Genomic DNA, 19,172 nt, shown 5'->3' on the forward strand with positions numbered 1-19,172 from the left:
CATTGCAACATCTCCAAATCATTCCAAAATTCCAGATTATTAAGTTCTCTTGCGCTGGGGAGATTTTCTGTGACTAGAAACAAACAAACTAACTCTGTCACAGTTTCTCCCTGAAATTGTCTGAATCCTTTGGATAATCACTAACTTCATAACTTACTTAAACTGATCCATCCTGAAGAGATTTAAATCACACAAACACAAAAAGAAAAAATGTGGTTTGAAATCATTTACAGCCATGACTTTTTCCCTCTTCCTGTTTTGGCCACATTGTGCAGTCTAGTCTTGCTGCGTTCCTTTTCATCCGGATTTCTCTTCGAGGTGCACTCAAGTGTGGAGTCCGTCTCAAAGGAGATGGCCGGGCCTTGGTTTGGGACGCCGCTGCTCTTGTCCCGTGACACGGAAGAGGTGGTCTGCAGGACGACCCTGCCACGAAGCGAGTGTTTGAGCTCAAGCAACAGTGGGTTGTTGTCGGGGTACAAGTCCACCCGCTGCCCGGGGTTTCTCCCTGACTCGCAGCACGTACAGCATGCAGAGAACAATACCCTGAAAATATAAATCCAGCCTAGATAATGCAGTTCCACAATGTTCAAGATGAAGCAGCCGAGACTGACGCTGAACATGAAGTTGAGAAAGATGGTCTTCTCTGTTGCTCGAGACACGAAGCAGTCGGTCCTGTTTGGACAGGGGTAGGTCTCACAGCGGAAAAGGTGTGGGACCTCAAATCCAAAAAGGTAGTACTGTCCAATGAGGAAGATTATCTCCATGATGGAGCGCAGCAAAACGTGTATGATGTAGATAAGTAGCACTTGGCTGGAGAGCTGGGTTGGGTCCTTTCCCACCTCTCTGGCATCCTCCTCCAGCTGGCTCTTCTCCTCACACTCACCTTCCCGTGAGCTCCAGTCCTCGTTGTTGTAGCTCGTGTTGTAAGGACTGCCGGCCTCCAGTGTGGTCTCTTGATCTCCTCCCGCGTGTTTGTCCCCTTCAAGTGAAGATGAGGACCTGGGCACCACTTCAGTCTTCCTATCCTCTAGCTTTTCATTCTTGGTGATTTTTTGCAAGACGTAGACAATGTAGAAGATGGAGGGTGTGGAGACTAGAACAATCTGAAAGACCCAGAAGCGCAAGTGTGAGACGGGGGCAAACGTGTCGTAGCAGACGTTGTTGCATCCGGGCTGCTGGGTGTTGCAGGTGAACTTGGACTGCTCGTCGCTGTAGACGGCGTCCCCCACCAGGGCCACGAGCAAGATGCGGAAGATGAGCAGCATTGTCAGCCATATCTTGCCGATGACTGTGGAATGGTTCTGGACTTCCGTTAGGAAGCGGCCAAGAATGGACCAGTCTCCCATTTCTGAGGAGAACACAGTAGTTAAGATACAATTTACAGCAGTCAGGCAGAATGAACAAATAACAGAACCATAATGAATCTGAAGTGGTTGATCTGTTAAATACAGTGTGACTAAATCTTACCAAGGAAGCAGGTGCTTGAAACCTGACGGATTTGCATGAGACCTTCAAATATTATCTCAATTTAAATATTAACCTAAAATCCCTCTGTAAATATGCAGTAAATATCATGAAATAGTTTATTAGTGTGTCATCACCTCATGTTGGTATGCAAGTGTTACAATCTGGCATGTTGCTTAACCTTCAGTGTCATTTTTCCCATTATGAATTTCTTCAAAAGGATAAATTGCTTGAGTTTTAATCAAGAATTATTTCATATCACATGCATTTTGACTTTAAATCAGAGCAGATGTTGCATTAAGCTCTAAATTACCATCAGCTTAGTTACATTCAATGAGACACAGTTTCCTGGAAGAGAAGTTTGTGTTTTTACAAATGAATTATCAAAATAATATATAATCTGCTCATAAAAAGAAAAAGAAAAAAGTTAAAAAAGAATAAACTTCCATGGTATCCCTTTTGTTATCCTGTGTTTGAGGAGCTTACCTTTGGAGAATCTGCCGTTTCCTTATCCAAAGCTGGAAAAATATCAGAGGAAGCAATCTGCATAACTATATTTTCAAGTGGAGCTCGTTGCTGGACGTTAACGTGTCTTTTGAGCCGGACGAGGGGAGAATGGGCTGACCACACATATTCCCTAACTCTAACTGAAACATTCGTTGCACTGTATAAAGGCTTTCAGTACAGTGGGACAAAGATTGAAATGTACAATGGGGGCACCTTTACTGAACAGCCATTCACGGACGAGCAGAGAGTTCAAAGAACCTACTGGAAAGAGTGTGCACAATACCGTTTCAAGCACGGACCTGTGACCACTTTCATTTTAGGGCTGAAATACAAGTCTCGTTTCTTAGTGGAAGGGTGAGGAATCGCTTTGTATCAATTCTCACCTCACTTATGACACAAGTTTTATGAAATGTCAGGAACTTTTTCATTTTTATCAACTTTTGGTTGTAGTGAAGCAAAGAATATACCTCAAATTGTACTCATAAATAAAATCACTAGGATAACGGCAAACATTTTTTTTCAAATTCTCAGATTTTATTTTCATTCATAGTTCGCGGTTTTCTTTTTTCTTTGGCTGCATTTAAATTAGGAGAATAATTCAACTCCTATTGAGGTGTGCCTTACTGAGTTTAATATGGGCCTACAGTTTGAATATATGACACACTGGCCCTCCTGTCACAATGCAAATTTAACTTTGTTTGGCATTCTTGCCCAAGTGTGTATTGTGTACATTGTCTGGCGCTACCAAGCAATCTGAGCCCCCAGGTACTTAGTTTTAAACAGCACACTTTACTGCGTTGAACCTACTTATTGTATCCACATGGGCTTTTATTTTTAGGTGGGTTAATTTTTTTTTAATTAAGATATTTTACAGCAAATATGGAATAAGAAAATGACATGGGGAGTTGTATCTTTCGTGGGCCTACAGGTTAGCCGGACATACAATCGTATGTGTCATATTTATCCTAGCTAAAGCCGTTTATGAAGCTCTTTGCATTCTTTTCTTATAACCCCAGAGGCTCTGTACTTTTCTCTTCGCTGTCTACAAGGTTGAAGGTGTCATTTGAGCACAGACAGACAGACGTCCTGTATTCCTCAAATTGTATACCTGTAGCGAGTAACTCCAACTGCAAGCTATTTATTGTTATTTAACAGTAATCTATCACATCTTCCCTTCTATCAAATGACTAAATTCAAGTCCAATGTGTGAAACATCTTTGAGATGGGTGCAAAAACATCAGGATGGTACAATGCAGCTATGAATCATCTCCAGTGTGGTCACAGCAGTTCCGAGGGTTGAGTAATCATTGGTTATACAGTTTGATGACGCATTATACAAGAAAAGTCAAGGACAAATTTGCATTTGGATGAAAGAAGACTGACAAATAAATGCACACGTCTACTCTATTTGTAGAATGAACGCTGATATGGTTTGAGACACACAGAAAGTGTCAATTCCCATTTTCTACACACTCAACTTTCACTTTTAACTAAACAGCAGCCTTAGCACATAAGCCAAAGATATTGTGTGGCAATAACATTAATACAAATAGCATAAAAACATCAGAAACGACTCATCCATCACACAAATGAAAATACTCATATAAACACGGCGAATATTTTAGAAATAAAAGTAGTTTATTCAATATAGATGGCGTATTTGCAGTCAATGAGTGACCAGAATATGTTTTATTTTGGTCCACTGGGAGGCAATTCAACCAATATATGGGCACTGCCGTGTTCATTCACCCCATCCCATGAATGAAAATAACTGCTGCGCACGAGGATTATTTTTTGCTCCGTTTAAACTGGAAACCCTCTCATTGTGGCGAAGAAGTAAGACCAAATGCTTGTAATGCAGAACGAATCGCTTCACAAATTATTTTCTTGTAAAAACGACTGTGGTGTTACCGAAACACATTCTTATCCAAACCACATGCGACAGTGGTCGACAAATCATGGTAACAAATGCCCCTCAAGGAATCACCGAAAACCCATCCAGAGGGGTGTTCCGAAATCCAGCTACATCAAGTTAGTTCTGTGATAGAAGAGGAACGACTCAGATAATGTCTCGCAGATACATTTCTGAAACATTTTTCAGTTAATAGTCTTTCAATATTTAGATATTTATTATGAGCTGCATACACGCTTACACTAACTATTTTAAGGCACTAAATGTAACACCCCCCCCCCCCCAAATAGTATGTAAAATGGTTCAGCCCTCGAGGTTACCGGAAGTTGTTTCAGCTGCCATGTTTGGTTGCTTTGTTGTAGGCTTCTACAAGGTTTCCTACAGAATTAGTAAGTGTGGAAATGGAGCCGAGCTGGAGTACGTTTCTTTTTCAAGTAAGTTGACTCTTTAGGAGGGGGACTGGGCTAGCTCGTAAAACAACCTTGAGAAAACGCAAGCACCGGGTTTCTTACCGGTAAAACCAGTTTTATAAACGCGTAACGTTAATGCCAAGATCAAGTAACCAAGCAAAACAATGGTATATGAATCCAGGCGTCCAGCTGTGAGGCTCGGGAATGACGCTAGAACAAAAAATCAATTCTCCTCAACGTGCGTTTGAAAAATGTGGCTTGTTTTTTCAATTGTACGAACACTTAGCGCGTTAATGTTGAATAACTCGACAGCGTTTGAGGGTTTTCAAGTTTGTTTGCCAAGTCGAAGCTAGCAAAAACATGCGGGATAATTTGAAGTGAGGCTGGAGAGAGACGCCACTGCACCGTTACAATCGAGACAGACCTGTTTTTTTCTCCCTGTGACTGAGAGGGGCTTTCATCGGACGCCGTAGGTCGGATAATGAGATTTAATGCCGGCGAAGATTTTCGTTTTTAACGGCAGATAATACCGCAGATAACTTAAAGTGCTGCACGTTTGTAAAACGTTGAAGGAGTGCAAGTTGTTGTTGGGTTATCAGTCGCTGAGATTTTACCAAACGACGATTCGCAATCCCGCGGTGAACTTTCCGCTCGCCTCAGCCGGTTCCACAGTAACTAGCCAAGTTAGCTTACGGTGTTTCGGCTGCACACATCAAACTCGCTGGCTAATTTAAACGTTAGCTTAATTTGGGCGAGGCTGACGCAATGAGATTACAAAACTAATGTTACCCCGACTTGATACGCGGCGTTTGTACCGGGCTCTCTTTTATTTACCAGCTATTTATTCTGCGAGACCGTGGTGGAAAGGAATTCAAACTATGCTCACAACATCAGCTAACACTAGCAGAGAAGAAGAAGAAGAAGAAGAAGAAGAAGAAGAAGAAGCACGTTTGAAATTAGCAACGACATTACGCAATGTGTAAAACCCCTTTGCAGCCAGAAAGTGAACGCTGCTGCTGAGACTCATGTCTGCCACGGTTTAGTGCTTTTCAATGCGTCCTAAGATGTGAGGCTATTGTTCAATAAAATGAATGAAAGGTTGTATTCCCATGACGTTACACAGCCCACGACAATTAATCCCAGTGAGGACTTGAGGGGGGGAAAAAACGTAAGACCCAGAGTTGTATGCAGACGTTATAACGTCGTAATTCAAACGATGATGTTTTGCCGCGCATCTGATTTGATTATTCAAAGTTGTCATTTTGTCCGTTTAATTAATTAATTATATGAACCCACAGTGTACATCGCCGTTCTTCCGTCTCGTGTGCTTCCAAGTCTTAAGAGGGATTTTTTTTTTGGGTGTGTTGACCATTAAGTTATGCCCTTTTGTGTTTTTTAGTGGGTGTGACAAACTCCTCATGCGAAGAGCCCTCTCAATGAGCTTTGCAGCAGTTCAGCATCATTCACCAAAATACTTTGAACTGATTTTATTAAATTGAAAAGTAACAAAAATCTACATCCTAAAATGAAATGTTCAGGACAGAGTTTCTGCCTGCAACATATATACACTTCTACTGCAGCTTCACATGAGTATGAATCATATGAGGGGGGGTCAAGTATGCATCCTTAGTTTTTATGTTTGAGGCCCTTACCAATGTTAATTTCATATTTTGTGACAAACGTGTTCATCCTTAAGAGAAACACGTTTACTTTGTATCGCTCGCCATCTGATTAGTTTATTATCTGTTATTACTAATGCGTGCTAACACACTGGTGCTAAGAGGGAGCACTCATGCAATATGGCGGATAGGAGGCAAAGATAAATGTCCAGACACTTGGAAGGGTTCATGTGTGCCGTCATTACCAGGCTAAGTCACAGGAGAAGCTGGAGTTGGTACAAGTGAATGTCGTATCATCAATATGTCAGAGGACTTTTACACAATACAAAGTTAACTTAACCGGTGTTGTTGTCTTAAAGCCTCAGACTGAATTCAGGCAAAGCTAGAGTATGAATAATGTACCGTGGACTGCTTTTATCATATTTGTAATTAAGTTTAGATTGCGTATCACAGCCTGTGGGATACGTCACTTCTTTATGAGTAGTAAGATATTGCTCCGCTGTCAGAGACTGATCACTTACTTACATTTTCTTCCCAATGAAAGGGGCAGATGGATGGTGTGGCTTGTTGTGTAGTGTCTGGCGTCCCGCCAGAAGCCCTGCATGTATTATGTCCCGCACACTGTTGCTCTGTAAATCTCATGTAAATATGCGTGAAGTTATCAACTTAAGGAGGTCGATTTTCCATTTAACTACCGTCACAGGCGTTGGGTTATTTTTAGTTTTAAAGTACTCCAATACGTTACTGTTTATGGTAAAGCATTTTATCAAAAAGTTTAAAATTAAAAGTTGATGATGAGCATCTTCCTGTTTTTATACTTTGTCGGGCGTTTTAAATGATCCACATTGTTGTGTAAATGAGCTTGAATAATACTATCAGTACAGCTGCCTCGCCTCCTGTTTTTGATTAATGCGCAGTGCAATGTATTGAAAATCCAGCATGAAGAACAAAAACACTGTATAAACTCTATTATAATAACACAAAAACATTTATAAGAAAATGCCTCACATCCATTCATTCCGCCTGACAACTTCCCAAATGTCTAAAAGAAAATGACATTCAACAGGTGCGACACATTATACTGAAAATGTAAAATGATTGGCTCATCTTCAACTAATAATATTCCCCTTACAGCACACTGCAAAACATGTAAACATAGTTTAAAAATAGCTGCGGCGCAGTTAGGAGCCATTTTGTTGGTGTAGATCTGTTTCTTTATACAGTAAACATCAAGCTAACACACATATAGATAGATATATATATATATATATATATATATATATATATATATATATATATGTATGTATCTGTGTGTGTGTGTGTGTGTGTGTGTGTGTGTGTGTGTGTGTGTGTGTGTGTGTGTGTTTAGATATTTACATTCAGCATAGTGACATTTGTTATATCAGAAAAGTGTTGCAATTACATTTGAAATTGCATTTTTCCATTTGGGGCTGAAACAGATTCAAGTCAAGCTGACCGATACGTAACCACTAATGGCTAACGTGATGGCAACATGAAGCAACATTTATCATTCATTAATATTAATGTTTATGGCCAGTAGTCCAGTGTTTTAGCGCCGTTTGTTTTCCACTAACCCCCGAGTCTTTAGCGTGCTAGCCGCTAACTTTCTGTTTGCCATTTGGTGCTAAGTAGGTAGTGTACAGTGGGTTTTTATTAGAGCTTGTTTGCTTGAAACAGGTCCATTACAACAAACAGCCCATTTCAAGTTGCACTAAGTACTTTAATTCACAGTCGTAAACTTTAGCTTTAAGTCCTCGTCCCAGAGTAAAGGCTGTTTTTTTGTAGACTTAATAAAAAAGGACTCTGCAATCTTTGTTAAATTACGGCTTAACAGTGCAAGCGGGACATATTTAATTTGTTTCTTGTATTGTACTGCTCGTTCGTGTTCTACACATGTTTTTAACGCTAGATCTTTTTTTAGACATTTTGTCATGGCTCAAGAATGACACTGGGGCCCTTCGAACGAGCTCACCTAAACGTAACGCAGCCGTTTTTTAATCAGTTAGCAGAAACACCTGTGCTTTCACTGCTCTGACAGGCCAAAATGTCTGCTTTGGAAAATGCACATTAGCCTTCAGAATGCCAAAAAATAAGTGATCCTTCTATTCTGTGCCATACATCAGCTACACCAGAGAGACCTGCACCCTGGTTTTTGGATCACTGATTTTAAGTATTTTTTAATAGAAGGATGGCACAGTGAGTTGCTTAGAAATGGCCTCTATCATCCTCCTGCATGATGCAGTCAAAGCTGAAAGAGTTGATGCATCAAAACTCCCAGCAGAACTGAAAATACCTCCTACTTGCAAGCGAGGCCCTGAATCCCTGCAGTATTTGTGTAGCTTTACAGGCTATGAAAAGAAATCCAGAAGGATTACAAACGTTACAAAAGTGATGTTTTGTAGGAACTTGTGTCAACTCGGCCGTCTGGGTAGCAGCCAAAAGATTTCAGAAATTGGTAAACAAGTGAAGAACATCCGAGCACTAACTTGAAGAGAAGGCTCTACATGTGTGCCAGAAAAAAGAACAAAAAAATGTGTTTCCTGTAATATGCGGTCACTTTATTCCTTTTACTTTGTATTAATCAGTTATAGTTTTTGCTTGTTCTGTAAAAAAAAAAAAAAAAAAATCATACAAAAAGGGATTTGGGTAAGCAGCTGTAGAGTGTGACACAAAAGCTCTGAGAAAGACGTAATCTGACTCAGGCCGTGAGCTCAATTCAAGTCTACAGTGGCCCGTGGAGCCATCGGGGCACTCCCTCCATTTTGATGTTATTTATGAGGGAGCAGCCCCAGTTGTCAGAGCGCATTTGTGTCAAAATGGTCAGAGCTGCATGAAGGCACAGCAGCTTACAGGCCCTGCACCTCTGTATAGAGGCGGGCTGTCTGCAGTGGCCGTGTCTGCCGTTCACAAGCTCCACAAAGAGGGATCCCGGCTGGTATTCCCCCCCCCCTCCACCCCACCCAAACATAAAGCCCCCACCCCACCCCCCTCCTCCTAAGGGCCCACCTGGTGTGCCAGCGGACGGGTTTGCATTGGCATGATGATGACTAATCCTGGAAGGTGGCAAGCGTGAGCAGGTGCTCGGACAAATGGATCGGTGGGCTTAGTGGCATTCTCCACAAGTTCCCAGGTCCCATTGCGTTACAAGGGAATGATGGCTAGTTTAGCCGAGCAGTGTGTGTGTGTGTGTGTGGAGAGAAACAATGACCCCGTCTCATGAATAGATGAGCTAAATCAATGAAGATGAGCATACAAAGATCCCCTGCTGAGGCATCACTGCTCAGATTTGTGTCTCTCACAATGGGCTGGATGACATAAGGAGGACACTGTGCGGTTCATTTTTCTTTTCTGTCCCCTGCCGCCTCTGCTGCAACTCCTTTTTTTTTTTTCTTGGCTGGCCTTCTGCGATGGATGATTGAACCTCAAAGGGAAAGGTCAAGCATTTCACCGTGCCCTCTCTTGCTGGTGTTTCGCGACACGGTCGTCTTGACTGTGTCGGTTTACCAAGACAACAGCGTTAGCTGTGGTTTAATATTAAGAACCATCAAGGAAATATGAATTATTATTAACATATCCTCTTGTTGATTATGTGTTTACAACCCAGTGCCTGCCCAAAATGTAGATTTAGACTAACTTCTAAACTTGGTTAGAGCATAACTAACCTAAGCTGACAAACTCGGTTGTGCCACTGTTGTTGTTTGTCTAGTTTAGTGGCCTGTGTTTTTCTGTAGCGTGTGTGTGTGTGTGTGCACACTTCACTCCTTTACTTCGCCATGCCCTCTAACCGAGCTCCTTAGCTAAGCTAATGGCTCTTCCGAGCACTGGACTCTGCTTTGCCTCTAATTTGGCACGCTTGCTTTGCAGTCACATGCTCGGCGCCGTCACGATGGGATCGTTTTTCATCCAGTATATTTGGATTCTTTTGCACCAGTGGCATGCTGCGTCAGCCTCTTTAATGACAGACCTTTTGACATTTTGTGCTCTGTAACATCTTCCTAACATTTTGTTGCCAAAGCTGACTCCTTACAAACCTCCACTTATTATTCTTTGTTATGTGAATTCTTATGCAGCCTTTTGGAAAGGCAGTGGGGTGTTCCAACGGTGTTGAAACCCCAATCCCCAATATTGATATCGCTGTATGTGTGTGTGTTTCATCAGCAGGCCAATGAAGCCCTCCACCACCAGCACCACATGGCCCAGAACAACCTGCTGCCACTTCTTAATGCGGGAGCCGAACAAATCGACCAGAAGCCCATCCTGCCCATCCACATAGACCACAAGCCCCCGACCAGCGCCGCAGATCTCCTCAAAGACAATGTGGCCAGCGGAGGAGGCGGGCGGCCGCCAGTGCCTGTGATAAAGAAGGAGCACAAGGGCAAGACGCCGTTCGTCTGCGGCTACTGCAACAAGGCCTTCCGTGACAGCTACCACCTGCGGCGCCACGAGTCCAGCCACACCGGCATCAAGATGGTGTCGCGGCCAAAGAAGATGGCCCAGACGGCCCCGACCATGGTGCCCATGATCTCGACCATGTCGCGGGAGAACAACGGCCACCCGTCCTACATCTCCACGGTGGCGGGCATCCTCTCCACGGCGACCACCTCGGTGTCCTCGGGAGCGAGCATCATGACGTCGTCCGCGATGGGCAACGTGCAGCAGCACCAGCAGCAGCAGCAGCAACAACAGCAGCACCAGCAGCAGCAGCAGCAGCAGCAACAACAACAACAACAACAGCAGCAACAGCAGCAGCAGCAGCAGCAGCAGCAACAGCAGCAGCAGCAGCACCACCAGCAGCAGCAGCAGCAGCAGAACGTGCCGAAGAAGCCCGCCAAACCCGTCAAGAAAAACCACGGGTGCGAGATGTGCGGCAAGGCCTTCCGAGACGTCTACCACCTGAACCGCCACAAGCTGTCCCATTCGGACGAGAAGCCTTTCGAGTGCCCCATCTGCCAGCAACGCTTTAAAAGGAAGGACCGGATGACCTACCACGTTCGCTCTCACGACGGGGGGGTCCACAAGCCCTATGTATGCTCGGTGTGTGGGAAAGGCTTTTCCAGGTAAGGGCCACATTCTTTGGCCTTTTGATTGACTAAAAAAAAGTTATGAACAGACATCCTATCCTGTTGTGGCCACTTGTAGTGGCCATTGTTTGTACCATTGTACCATAGCACTGGTATGGGAATAAGACTAAAATGTTTTATAATAATGATAGAAAAGCATTTTTCCACATGTTAGTTGCTATTCCTTCCAGAAAAGCGTACCTTCAACAGTATCCATATTTCGTACTGATAGTTCAACAGGACAAAAGCTGTGAAATTAATTGAATGTGAACATATTACTCCTTCGTGCTGCCACACGGACTTGTCATAAGGAGTCCGACCGGCGAACCCTGAGCAGTGCTGGCAACAGATTTGATGGGGAGATAACATTACCCGTTTCAAATGTCTTTGTACATTCCTCATATAGCTCCGGAGGTCGTGGAATAAGTTGTTATGTTCCCTCTTAGAAGAAGCGTAGCGTAAAAAAATAAACCACACGACACAGTTCATTAACAGGCTTTTGAAGAGGCCTTGAAGTGTCCTAAACTTCCACTTGTTGGTGAATAGCTAAGAAAATATTTAGACTTTTAGTTATTTTCAAATGTAGACAAAACTGAAGTGATTTTTTAAAGTTTTATTCACTGCAGTTATCCAACTATTTCAATAAACCCGCTTCTCGAGACCGGCCCAGTGCGGCTTCGGACTCCCGTTAACGTAACAGGAAGTGGTCTCCACCGGATTGTTTGGGATGTGTCTGAAGTGCAAAGTGTGTAGGACTGTGAGTGTCGGCGCGTTGCGCTCTGCCAGTGGAATTCTTCTCTATGTGTATGTGAGGACGCGTTTGCACAGCTAGTTTATTCATATGCTTTCATTTAACAATTCAGAAGGCTTTTGTAAACAGGAAGTATGCCTCTGACATCTAATTTATTCTGATGTTAGTGGAGACGGAGAGTCGTTTCACCCCCGGACGTTGCATACCGGGGTCAAAGAGGAAAGTCTTGGCTTGTCTGCCTGGAAGTAAAAAAAATGAGCAACATTTTTTAACAAACATACCTTTTTACCGTTTACTCATCAGTCCAAAAATTAGCTTTTGTTGTGTTTTCATGGTTTTTTAGCTTCTCCGAAAGCTCACTGTTTCTTGAGCAACCCCGTGACTTGTTTGTGAGGGATTCCGCCAGTTCTGTTTGGATTATTCTTCGTATTATTATGAACGTGCAAAGCGGTTTGGATTTGTACTTGTATTGAACCCCCCCCCCCCAACGCCATTTCAACCACATGTTTAAACAGTCGCACATGGGAGAGCACCAGTGGTAGATTACAAAGGGGGAGGATGGGGGGTGGGGGGGGAAGGCGTCACTTGTCACTTTGCGCTTCCCGCCAGCATGTCACAGACGCTCTTTCCCCTGGGAATTCAGTGAACTATGCGGTAATCTCCAGGTCAAACATATTCACTGTGTAGGGAATAAATGTTTAGTTTAGGAAAGGTCTCTCGTTGCCTTAATACACACAAAAAAAACCCTACATTTTACTGTCTTTTAACATGCCAATATGTGACACAGCATCGATTTGGGCAGAGAGTACAACAGCAGAAAGAGTTCTTTGCTTTAACCGCACCACACAGCGGTGCACCGTAGCCAAGCTGTAACATAAGCACCGCGCTGTGCAGGGCAGCTTCAGGCATGCCTCCAACACGGTGACGTGGGGTTAGGGATTCATCAGCATACTGGAAAGTGAGAATAGCGACTGAATAACAGGGCACTGAGTCACTGCCACTCAGCCAGATATGCAGGCACCCACTGTCTGGAGACTGCTCTCCTCGTCAGCGGGACAAAAAAAAAATGAAAAGAAAGAGAACTGATTCCGGTTCATAGCACCACTGAGAAGATTCCACTTGACTCCTCTCATTTGTATTAAAAAAAGAATCCAGCAGCATGAAACTTTCCGGTTTGGGCTGCCAATGCTGGGAGCCCTTACTCACTCCGTTATGGCACTTCTAACATGATTCAGCTCCGAGCTTCAATAGAACCAACAAGCTGACAGGAGGAGGACCAGTGCCAAGGAGCATTCGCTGTAAAGGTCAAGAGGCATGGAGCGCTTTTCTAGCAACTGCTGATATGCAGTGAACATTAAATTATGCTGTGGAACACGGAATGTTTAACCTTCAGGTCAACAGCAGTATTTGTACAAAGACTTTTTTAGGATTCCGTATTTTTTTTTTTAATAGAAATATATATATTTGAATGAATGTCATCAGTTGGAAGTAAACGTCACCTGTCATTGTCCTGGGTTCTTTTTCAGCCATTTGTCATTTTTAATGTGTATACGGTACATAATACGCGTTAATGAGTTGAGAGTTATCAAACAGGTTTCGTGATGCAAAGCTCGGTGCAAAAGCAAGTAATATGCAAGAGATTTATGTATTTGTTTATTCCATGACCGTTTAAAAGGTCGTTCAGCACCACGGTTGTTGAGGCATAATTCAACCCCTCCGTTGCATTAATGAAGTTAAATTAACTTTGTGGACTACATTTATATTTCTGGAATTCAAATCAAGGCTGCGAGTAAATGAACAGAATACGTGTAGTCTGATGCTATACTGTCAGTTTATTCAGAAATAAGTGTGCAAATTTACAACCGGTGTGGTGCGATTTTGAAAATCTAGGTCAAACTGATTCACGCACGATTGATCATGGAGAATTAAACGCAGTTGACTGTGAAGTTTTAGGGATTTTTTTCTTCTTTTTTTTTGGTGCCCATCCCCTCATTACCAGAGCAAACGGAGCACATCCATGAGCTTCCGCACTTCTGCACTCGCAATGTATGGAGAAGTTTCCATTGTGCTGCTCCTCGTCAGTTAACGATATACACCTTTAGTCTTTATATCTCCGGCAAATCGCAAGTAAAGTAAATGCAAAGTTACAAAAGAATTACCCCAAAATATATATCTATAGTCACTTCACTGGTCTTCTGCTAATTAGAAAGGACAGCATTGTTATCACAATAATGAGGCATCTGTAGCAGACAACATAGTATTGTCTTCAAGTTGGGGGTTGCTCTCTGTGTATATATAAAGAAACCATCTGTAGTTTACGGGTTTATAGTTAAAGGAAATCAGTACTTGCACTCAAATTTCCACATGAATCAGTATAATCCGAGAATCTGAATCTGCCTCTTTAGCAGTACCTTTATCTGGAAGTGGAAACATTGTCAACTAAACATTCTGTGCTTCAAAGAGGACATGGAATCAAAACAACATGCCGCGTTACTCATCCACAACTCGCGGAGCTCGCTGAATCACTTTCAAACATTAAATGTGTTTGTTTTGTGTTTTGATTCAATCCAGGCCAGACCACTTGAGCTGCCATGTGAAGCATGTGCATTCCTCAGAAAGACCATTTAAGTGTCAAGTAACGGTAAGAGTCCTTTCTGTCCTCCACGAGATGATCATTAATGGTGTTGTTGCTGTACTCCGCTGACCTTTGACCCCCCCCCCCCCCCCCCTCCTCTCTCTTCTGCTTTGCGCCTGCAGGCCTGTACCTCTGCTTTCGCCACCAAAGACCGACTCCGCTCCCACATGATCAGGCATGAAGGCAAGGTCACCTGCAGCATCTGTGGGAAGATGCTCAGCGCAGCCTACATCACCAGCCACCTGAAGACTCACGGACAGACCAACTTTAACTCCTGCAACAAAGGTGCGTCCTCGGCGCAACGGCACGGTGTTCAGCAGTGAGAGAGAATATTTAATCACTAATAAGTTGTGTGACAAACATTCATGTCTCGCGCTCCATCGTCTTCCTTGGTCTTTACAGCCTTCTCCAGCACTGACATGTTGGCAGTGTGGAATTTTATTTTGAACCTCTGCCTCATTTTTGAGTCTCTTTACTTGGCATGAGAGCTTTTGAGAGTCTCAATACTGCTGTAGTAGTCGAGCCTTACATGTTCAGACCCATCACCCTCCTCTAATCCTGCCGGTTACACTACAGTGTGTAATGTGTTGCCACTGTTAAAAGTCCTATTTGGCTCCGTTACAATGCAGTAGTGAGGCTTTTATCTCTTAACATTAATAAGGGCTGCACGATTAGAAGAAAATCAAATATCACCATTTCCTTTTACCGAATTATGACGATATGGTGCTTCTTATAAAATGTTACACGATGTTGTTTTTGATATATAACCATCATTAATGTAGATATGACTAAGTCGTTAAAGGCAAATAATAAAACGGTCTCTTTGCTGTAGTGCAAACTTTTTAAAATCAGTAAAAAAAGAACACTTATGCTGTTTGTTTTTTTACGATATCCAAAATCTGAGACGGTCTCTAGTCTCATGTCACAACATCAATATAGTATCGACTCATTGCCCAGCCCTACAATGAATAACTATTTTGAGTAGCGTGTGTGTGTGTGTTCCCAGAGGGTAACTGCTTCTGCAATTCCTCCTCAGCTACACCTGTGACCATTTCTGCCCCCATCACCTCGGCGATGCACCGGTGCCACTCCAACAACCCCGTCACCATCTCCGCACAAATGAACATTGGCACCAACACGGTCAACATCACGTCTCCCATCAGCCTCCAGCACCCGGTCACCATCGCTTCCGTCAACATCCCCTCCGGGGGGTCCATGAATATCGCCCACCCGGTCGCCATTACGACCAGCATGCCCATGAACATGGCCGGCCCGCTCAACATCGCCATGAGGTCCATGGATAGCATGCCTTTTCTGTCCCAAGTCTTGCCTTCCTCCCCACCCTGGTAAAGAAAGAAAACAACAACAAAAAGAAGAAGAAGAAAAGAGAAAAGAGGTGAGAGTTGGACTGGCCAGCAAGAAAGGGAAAATGAAGTGAAACAAGAGACTCCTGTCCTCATTATTTGCACCTCGAGACCCGTCTCCCCCCACCCCACACCCCCCGAACCATGTTTACTTACCCCCGAGGTGAACATCTACATGAGCTGCTGCGCCGCCGGTAGGAGCTCCCGCCCAAGTCACAGCTGCGTCCCAACTAATGTTAAAGCAACCGACGTGAGAGGCAGAACACTTGAGTAGAAATCGAGTAGGATTTATCGTGAAATCAGGACGACCGCCGTTAGTGTAGTCAAGTTATAGAGTGATGAAACTGTGATTCGTATGATGACAAAGGAGAGGAGAGGATTCCCCCCCGAGGACTCCGTAGGAAAACACACCTGTGCTTTTTTGTAAAAGGGAGACGAGGAACGGACTGAAGCAATAACAATAAATTGCTGTTTTTAGATGTTTTTACAAGTTCTCTCCCAAAGCCTCTGGGTGTTACTTTGTATGTCGTTTATTTTTTTTTATTATAGCCTGCTAATCACTATTTAATGTTATAGGAAATGAGTCTAGAAAAAGGGACGGCAGCTTCCATTGGCGTGGAAGAATATTTTTTCACAGTGCTCTAGCTTTTCTTTGTCTTCTCAGATAGTAGGTATGCTCTCAAGGTACAGTGACTAACTTGTACAGTTGACATAGTAATGTATTTTCATGTCGGCGTTTTAAATATTTTTTTTTTTTAGCTTTTGTCATTCAAGCGGACGTCTCGACGCTGTCCTCTTTGACAGCGACACTGTTTTCTATCGGTCTGGAAACGCAGAGGTTTTGTTTTCATTTGCCTGTTTGTAGTGTTCATTTTTCCATGAAGTCAGAATGGATCGAGTCTTGCACTGAAAGCATATCCTACACACACACACACACACATACACATACACATATATACACACACACACACACACACACACACACAGGTGAGCAGCAGCAGTATTATCAAAGATCAAAATTGGAGTCTTGAGTGTCGTTAGCCGGCCTGCACCTAGAGGGCTATCTAGTGGCTGAACATGGGACTTCCTGGCCTTGTAGTGAAGCTTTTTCAGGCCGTTGCTGTCATCACAATGGTGACTTAATTAGTTTCTGACTCTTCTGTACACTGTTTTATTATTATTTTTTTTTAAATCATTAATCTGTGAACGCCCCACAATGATACTAGGGACCCTTCACTCAGGAAACACACACAAAAGCCCCATTACACATGAACGTGGTTCCTTTTTAACTCCATCTACCATGTATCTTAATTCCAGCTCCTTTTTTTTTTTTTTTTTAGATCATCATTTGGTACGTCGCGTTAAACGACTCCCATCACGGACAAGAAGTCCCAGAACTATTGATTTTAAACATAGCCGTCCATTTAAATAATCATTAACTGTGCAATGGCATACATGCTGTATTTCCTTTATGAAGTGGAGTTCAGCGAGTTTGATCAAATGCAAGTTTGTGTCCACGAAAATAATGGGACAGGATTGATGTTGCATGACCCCCAAACGCTGTTGAACATGAACTTATTTTTAATGAATGCCATGTGATCTCAGCAGTGTTGCAGAGTTGATTCAGTTCATACTGAAAAATGCAATATGCATGTTTGTCATTTTTCCCCTCCCGAAGTTTTGTTTTAAACAAAATGTTAGCGTAGCTTTTTCTTTGTTCTTATGCATTTACGTAGATACACTATGATAGCCTGTTTGCCAAATTTGATACAGTAATAATGTGATAAACTGAACATTTCTGGTGGAATTGAACATCTCTTTATTTTTTAGGAAAAGAAAAAAAAATTGGAAATTCCAGGACCCTTGTGAAAGCAGTTGAATGTATATCTTTGTACAAAACTATTTTAGTTCCAAGGATATGGTAGTTACAATAGATGTGAAAGATAAGATAACCTTTTTTTTTTTTATAAATCTTTTGTATTAGAACATTAACAATGGTAATTTTGTATATATACGAGAGGCTAGGCTTTCCGATTAGCAGAAAGGTCAAACATTCCTACATTTTTTTTTAAATGTATGTTTGTCAAATTATTACATAAACATGCGCAATGTTATGTGCCTTTTATTTGGGTTGTCTAAATAAAAGAAAACTACCAAATGTGTTTATATGGATTAAGTAATGTTCGGTATGAAGAAAGCACTGCGGGTTCAAAGTAGGAGTTTGTCACTCTTTATCTCTTTAGCAGAGAATTTCCAGAAACGATGAGTTTCATCGTTTGTTTAGGAGCTCTTATCATTGACCACGCCCCCTTACCAACCCATAGCCGGGAACACGATGCTTAGTGCTTGAGTTTTACATTTACTTTTAGATTGTGTCCATCAAATAGGTGGTTATTTCTACATTGTGCTAACTACACATATTCCCAACCATTATCCAAAACGCGTTGCTAGTTTTTAGATCGAGTTGCAGCAATTTGTTTTTACTTATTTCCCTGCAAAATGAAAATCAACCAGTTTTTTTTTTTTTTGTGCATTCAGCACACGGATAACGTGCGTTGGCAGCTTATTCTCAAAACTACGACGGTGAACTGTATATTTACGGCTAGTGTGTGTATTTAAATTAGCTCAAGGTTTCAAGTTTGCACCCCCCACCAGGGGGTCCCACAGCCTGCACTGATTTAGACATGCAACCAGACGTCATATTCCGGAGATGTGACGGCACAAAGGTAGAGATGGGAGTCCACGAAGCAGATTGGGTGACCGGACAATGCTCTTGGTCCTTGCCTCATAACCATTGACGCACCCAAAGCCCTGGGAGCGTTACAGCAGGTGGGAGACCTGAGCACCTCGGCATCTCCCCCCTCCTCAGCCGCCAAAACCACAGGGACGAGACCGATTTCACTTGCTTGGTTTTCAAAGTGCTCTCAGCGATCGTGACAACGAGTCCCTGACGCGTGACATCGACCCTCCGTGGACGTGTGGGCTTGAGCTTCATGAAGGGATGGGGGTGAGAGGTCGCTGCCTCCGGGCCAACACTCTCCGTTGCACTGCAACTGTATATGAAGTCAATAAAAAGTAGCTCCACCTCGCGCAGCTACAACAGCAATAAGGCTACTTACACACTGATGCATCAAAATTACTAATCAAATGATGCTGTGTGTAATAATACAGTCAACTTACTTTTGATACTTCAAGTACAGTTTGCTGATAATACTCCTGTACTTAAGTAAAAAAAGATTTTGAATGCGAGACTATTACTTGCAATTACCGTGCTGGTACTTTTACTTACAGTTACTTTGAGGAAGTTTTAACTTGTTATTAAAACACTCAATTTAATACTGATGCCTCTACATGAGACGACCAGACCATCAGCGAGAAGATTGGTTCTGTGGAGCTATTCTTAATGCTCTTCATCCGTGCAAAATCGGA

The 19,172-nt window shown here is 42.8% G+C and overlaps 2 protein-coding genes across 2 annotated transcripts; one reads left to right on the forward strand and one right to left on the reverse strand.

Annotated features, from left to right (window-relative positions):
* Window positions 1–227: 227 nt before the first annotated feature.
* Window positions 228–1,346, reverse strand: LOC306705509 (gap junction delta-2 protein-like; the record flags this gene model as incomplete). The annotated part of the gene is made up of 1 exon (XM_079172281.1): window positions 228–1,346. The coding sequence occupies one exon, from the start codon at window positions 1,344–1,346 to the stop codon at window positions 228–230; it is 1,119 nt and encodes a 372-aa protein (XP_079028407.1).
* Window positions 1,347–4,262: 2,916 nt separating this feature from the next.
* On the forward strand, window positions 4,263–17,895 carry LOC306705570 (vascular endothelial zinc finger 1-like). The gene is made up of 5 exons (XM_079172355.1): window positions 4,263–4,317; window positions 10,092–10,990; window positions 14,316–14,385; window positions 14,502–14,664; window positions 15,416–17,895. Exons 1-5 carry the CDS (start codon window positions 4,285–4,287, stop codon window positions 15,727–15,729), a joined length of 1,479 nt encoding a protein of 492 aa, XP_079028481.1. The 5' UTR covers window positions 4,263–4,284; the 3' UTR covers window positions 15,730–17,895.
* The last annotated feature ends 1,277 nt before the right edge of the window (window positions 17,896–19,172 follow it).

Source organism: Pholis gunnellus (assembly GCF_910591455.1).
Source record: "Pholis gunnellus genome assembly, chromosome: 13".
NCBI lineage: Eukaryota > Metazoa > Chordata > Actinopteri > Perciformes > Pholidae > Pholis > Pholis gunnellus.

Coding starts and splice junctions, on each gene's coding strand:
- LOC306705570 (XM_079172355.1), top strand. CDS start 4,285: ATGGAGCCGAGCTGGAGTACGTTTCTTTTTCAA. Junction 4,318..10,091: donor GGAGTACGTTTCTTTTTCAA/GTAAGTTGACTC, acceptor GTGTTTCATCAG/CAGGCCAATGAAGCCCTCCA. Junction 14,386..14,501: donor CATTTAAGTGTCAAGTAACG/GTAAGAGTCCTT, acceptor TTGCGCCTGCAG/GCCTGTACCTCTGCTTTCGC.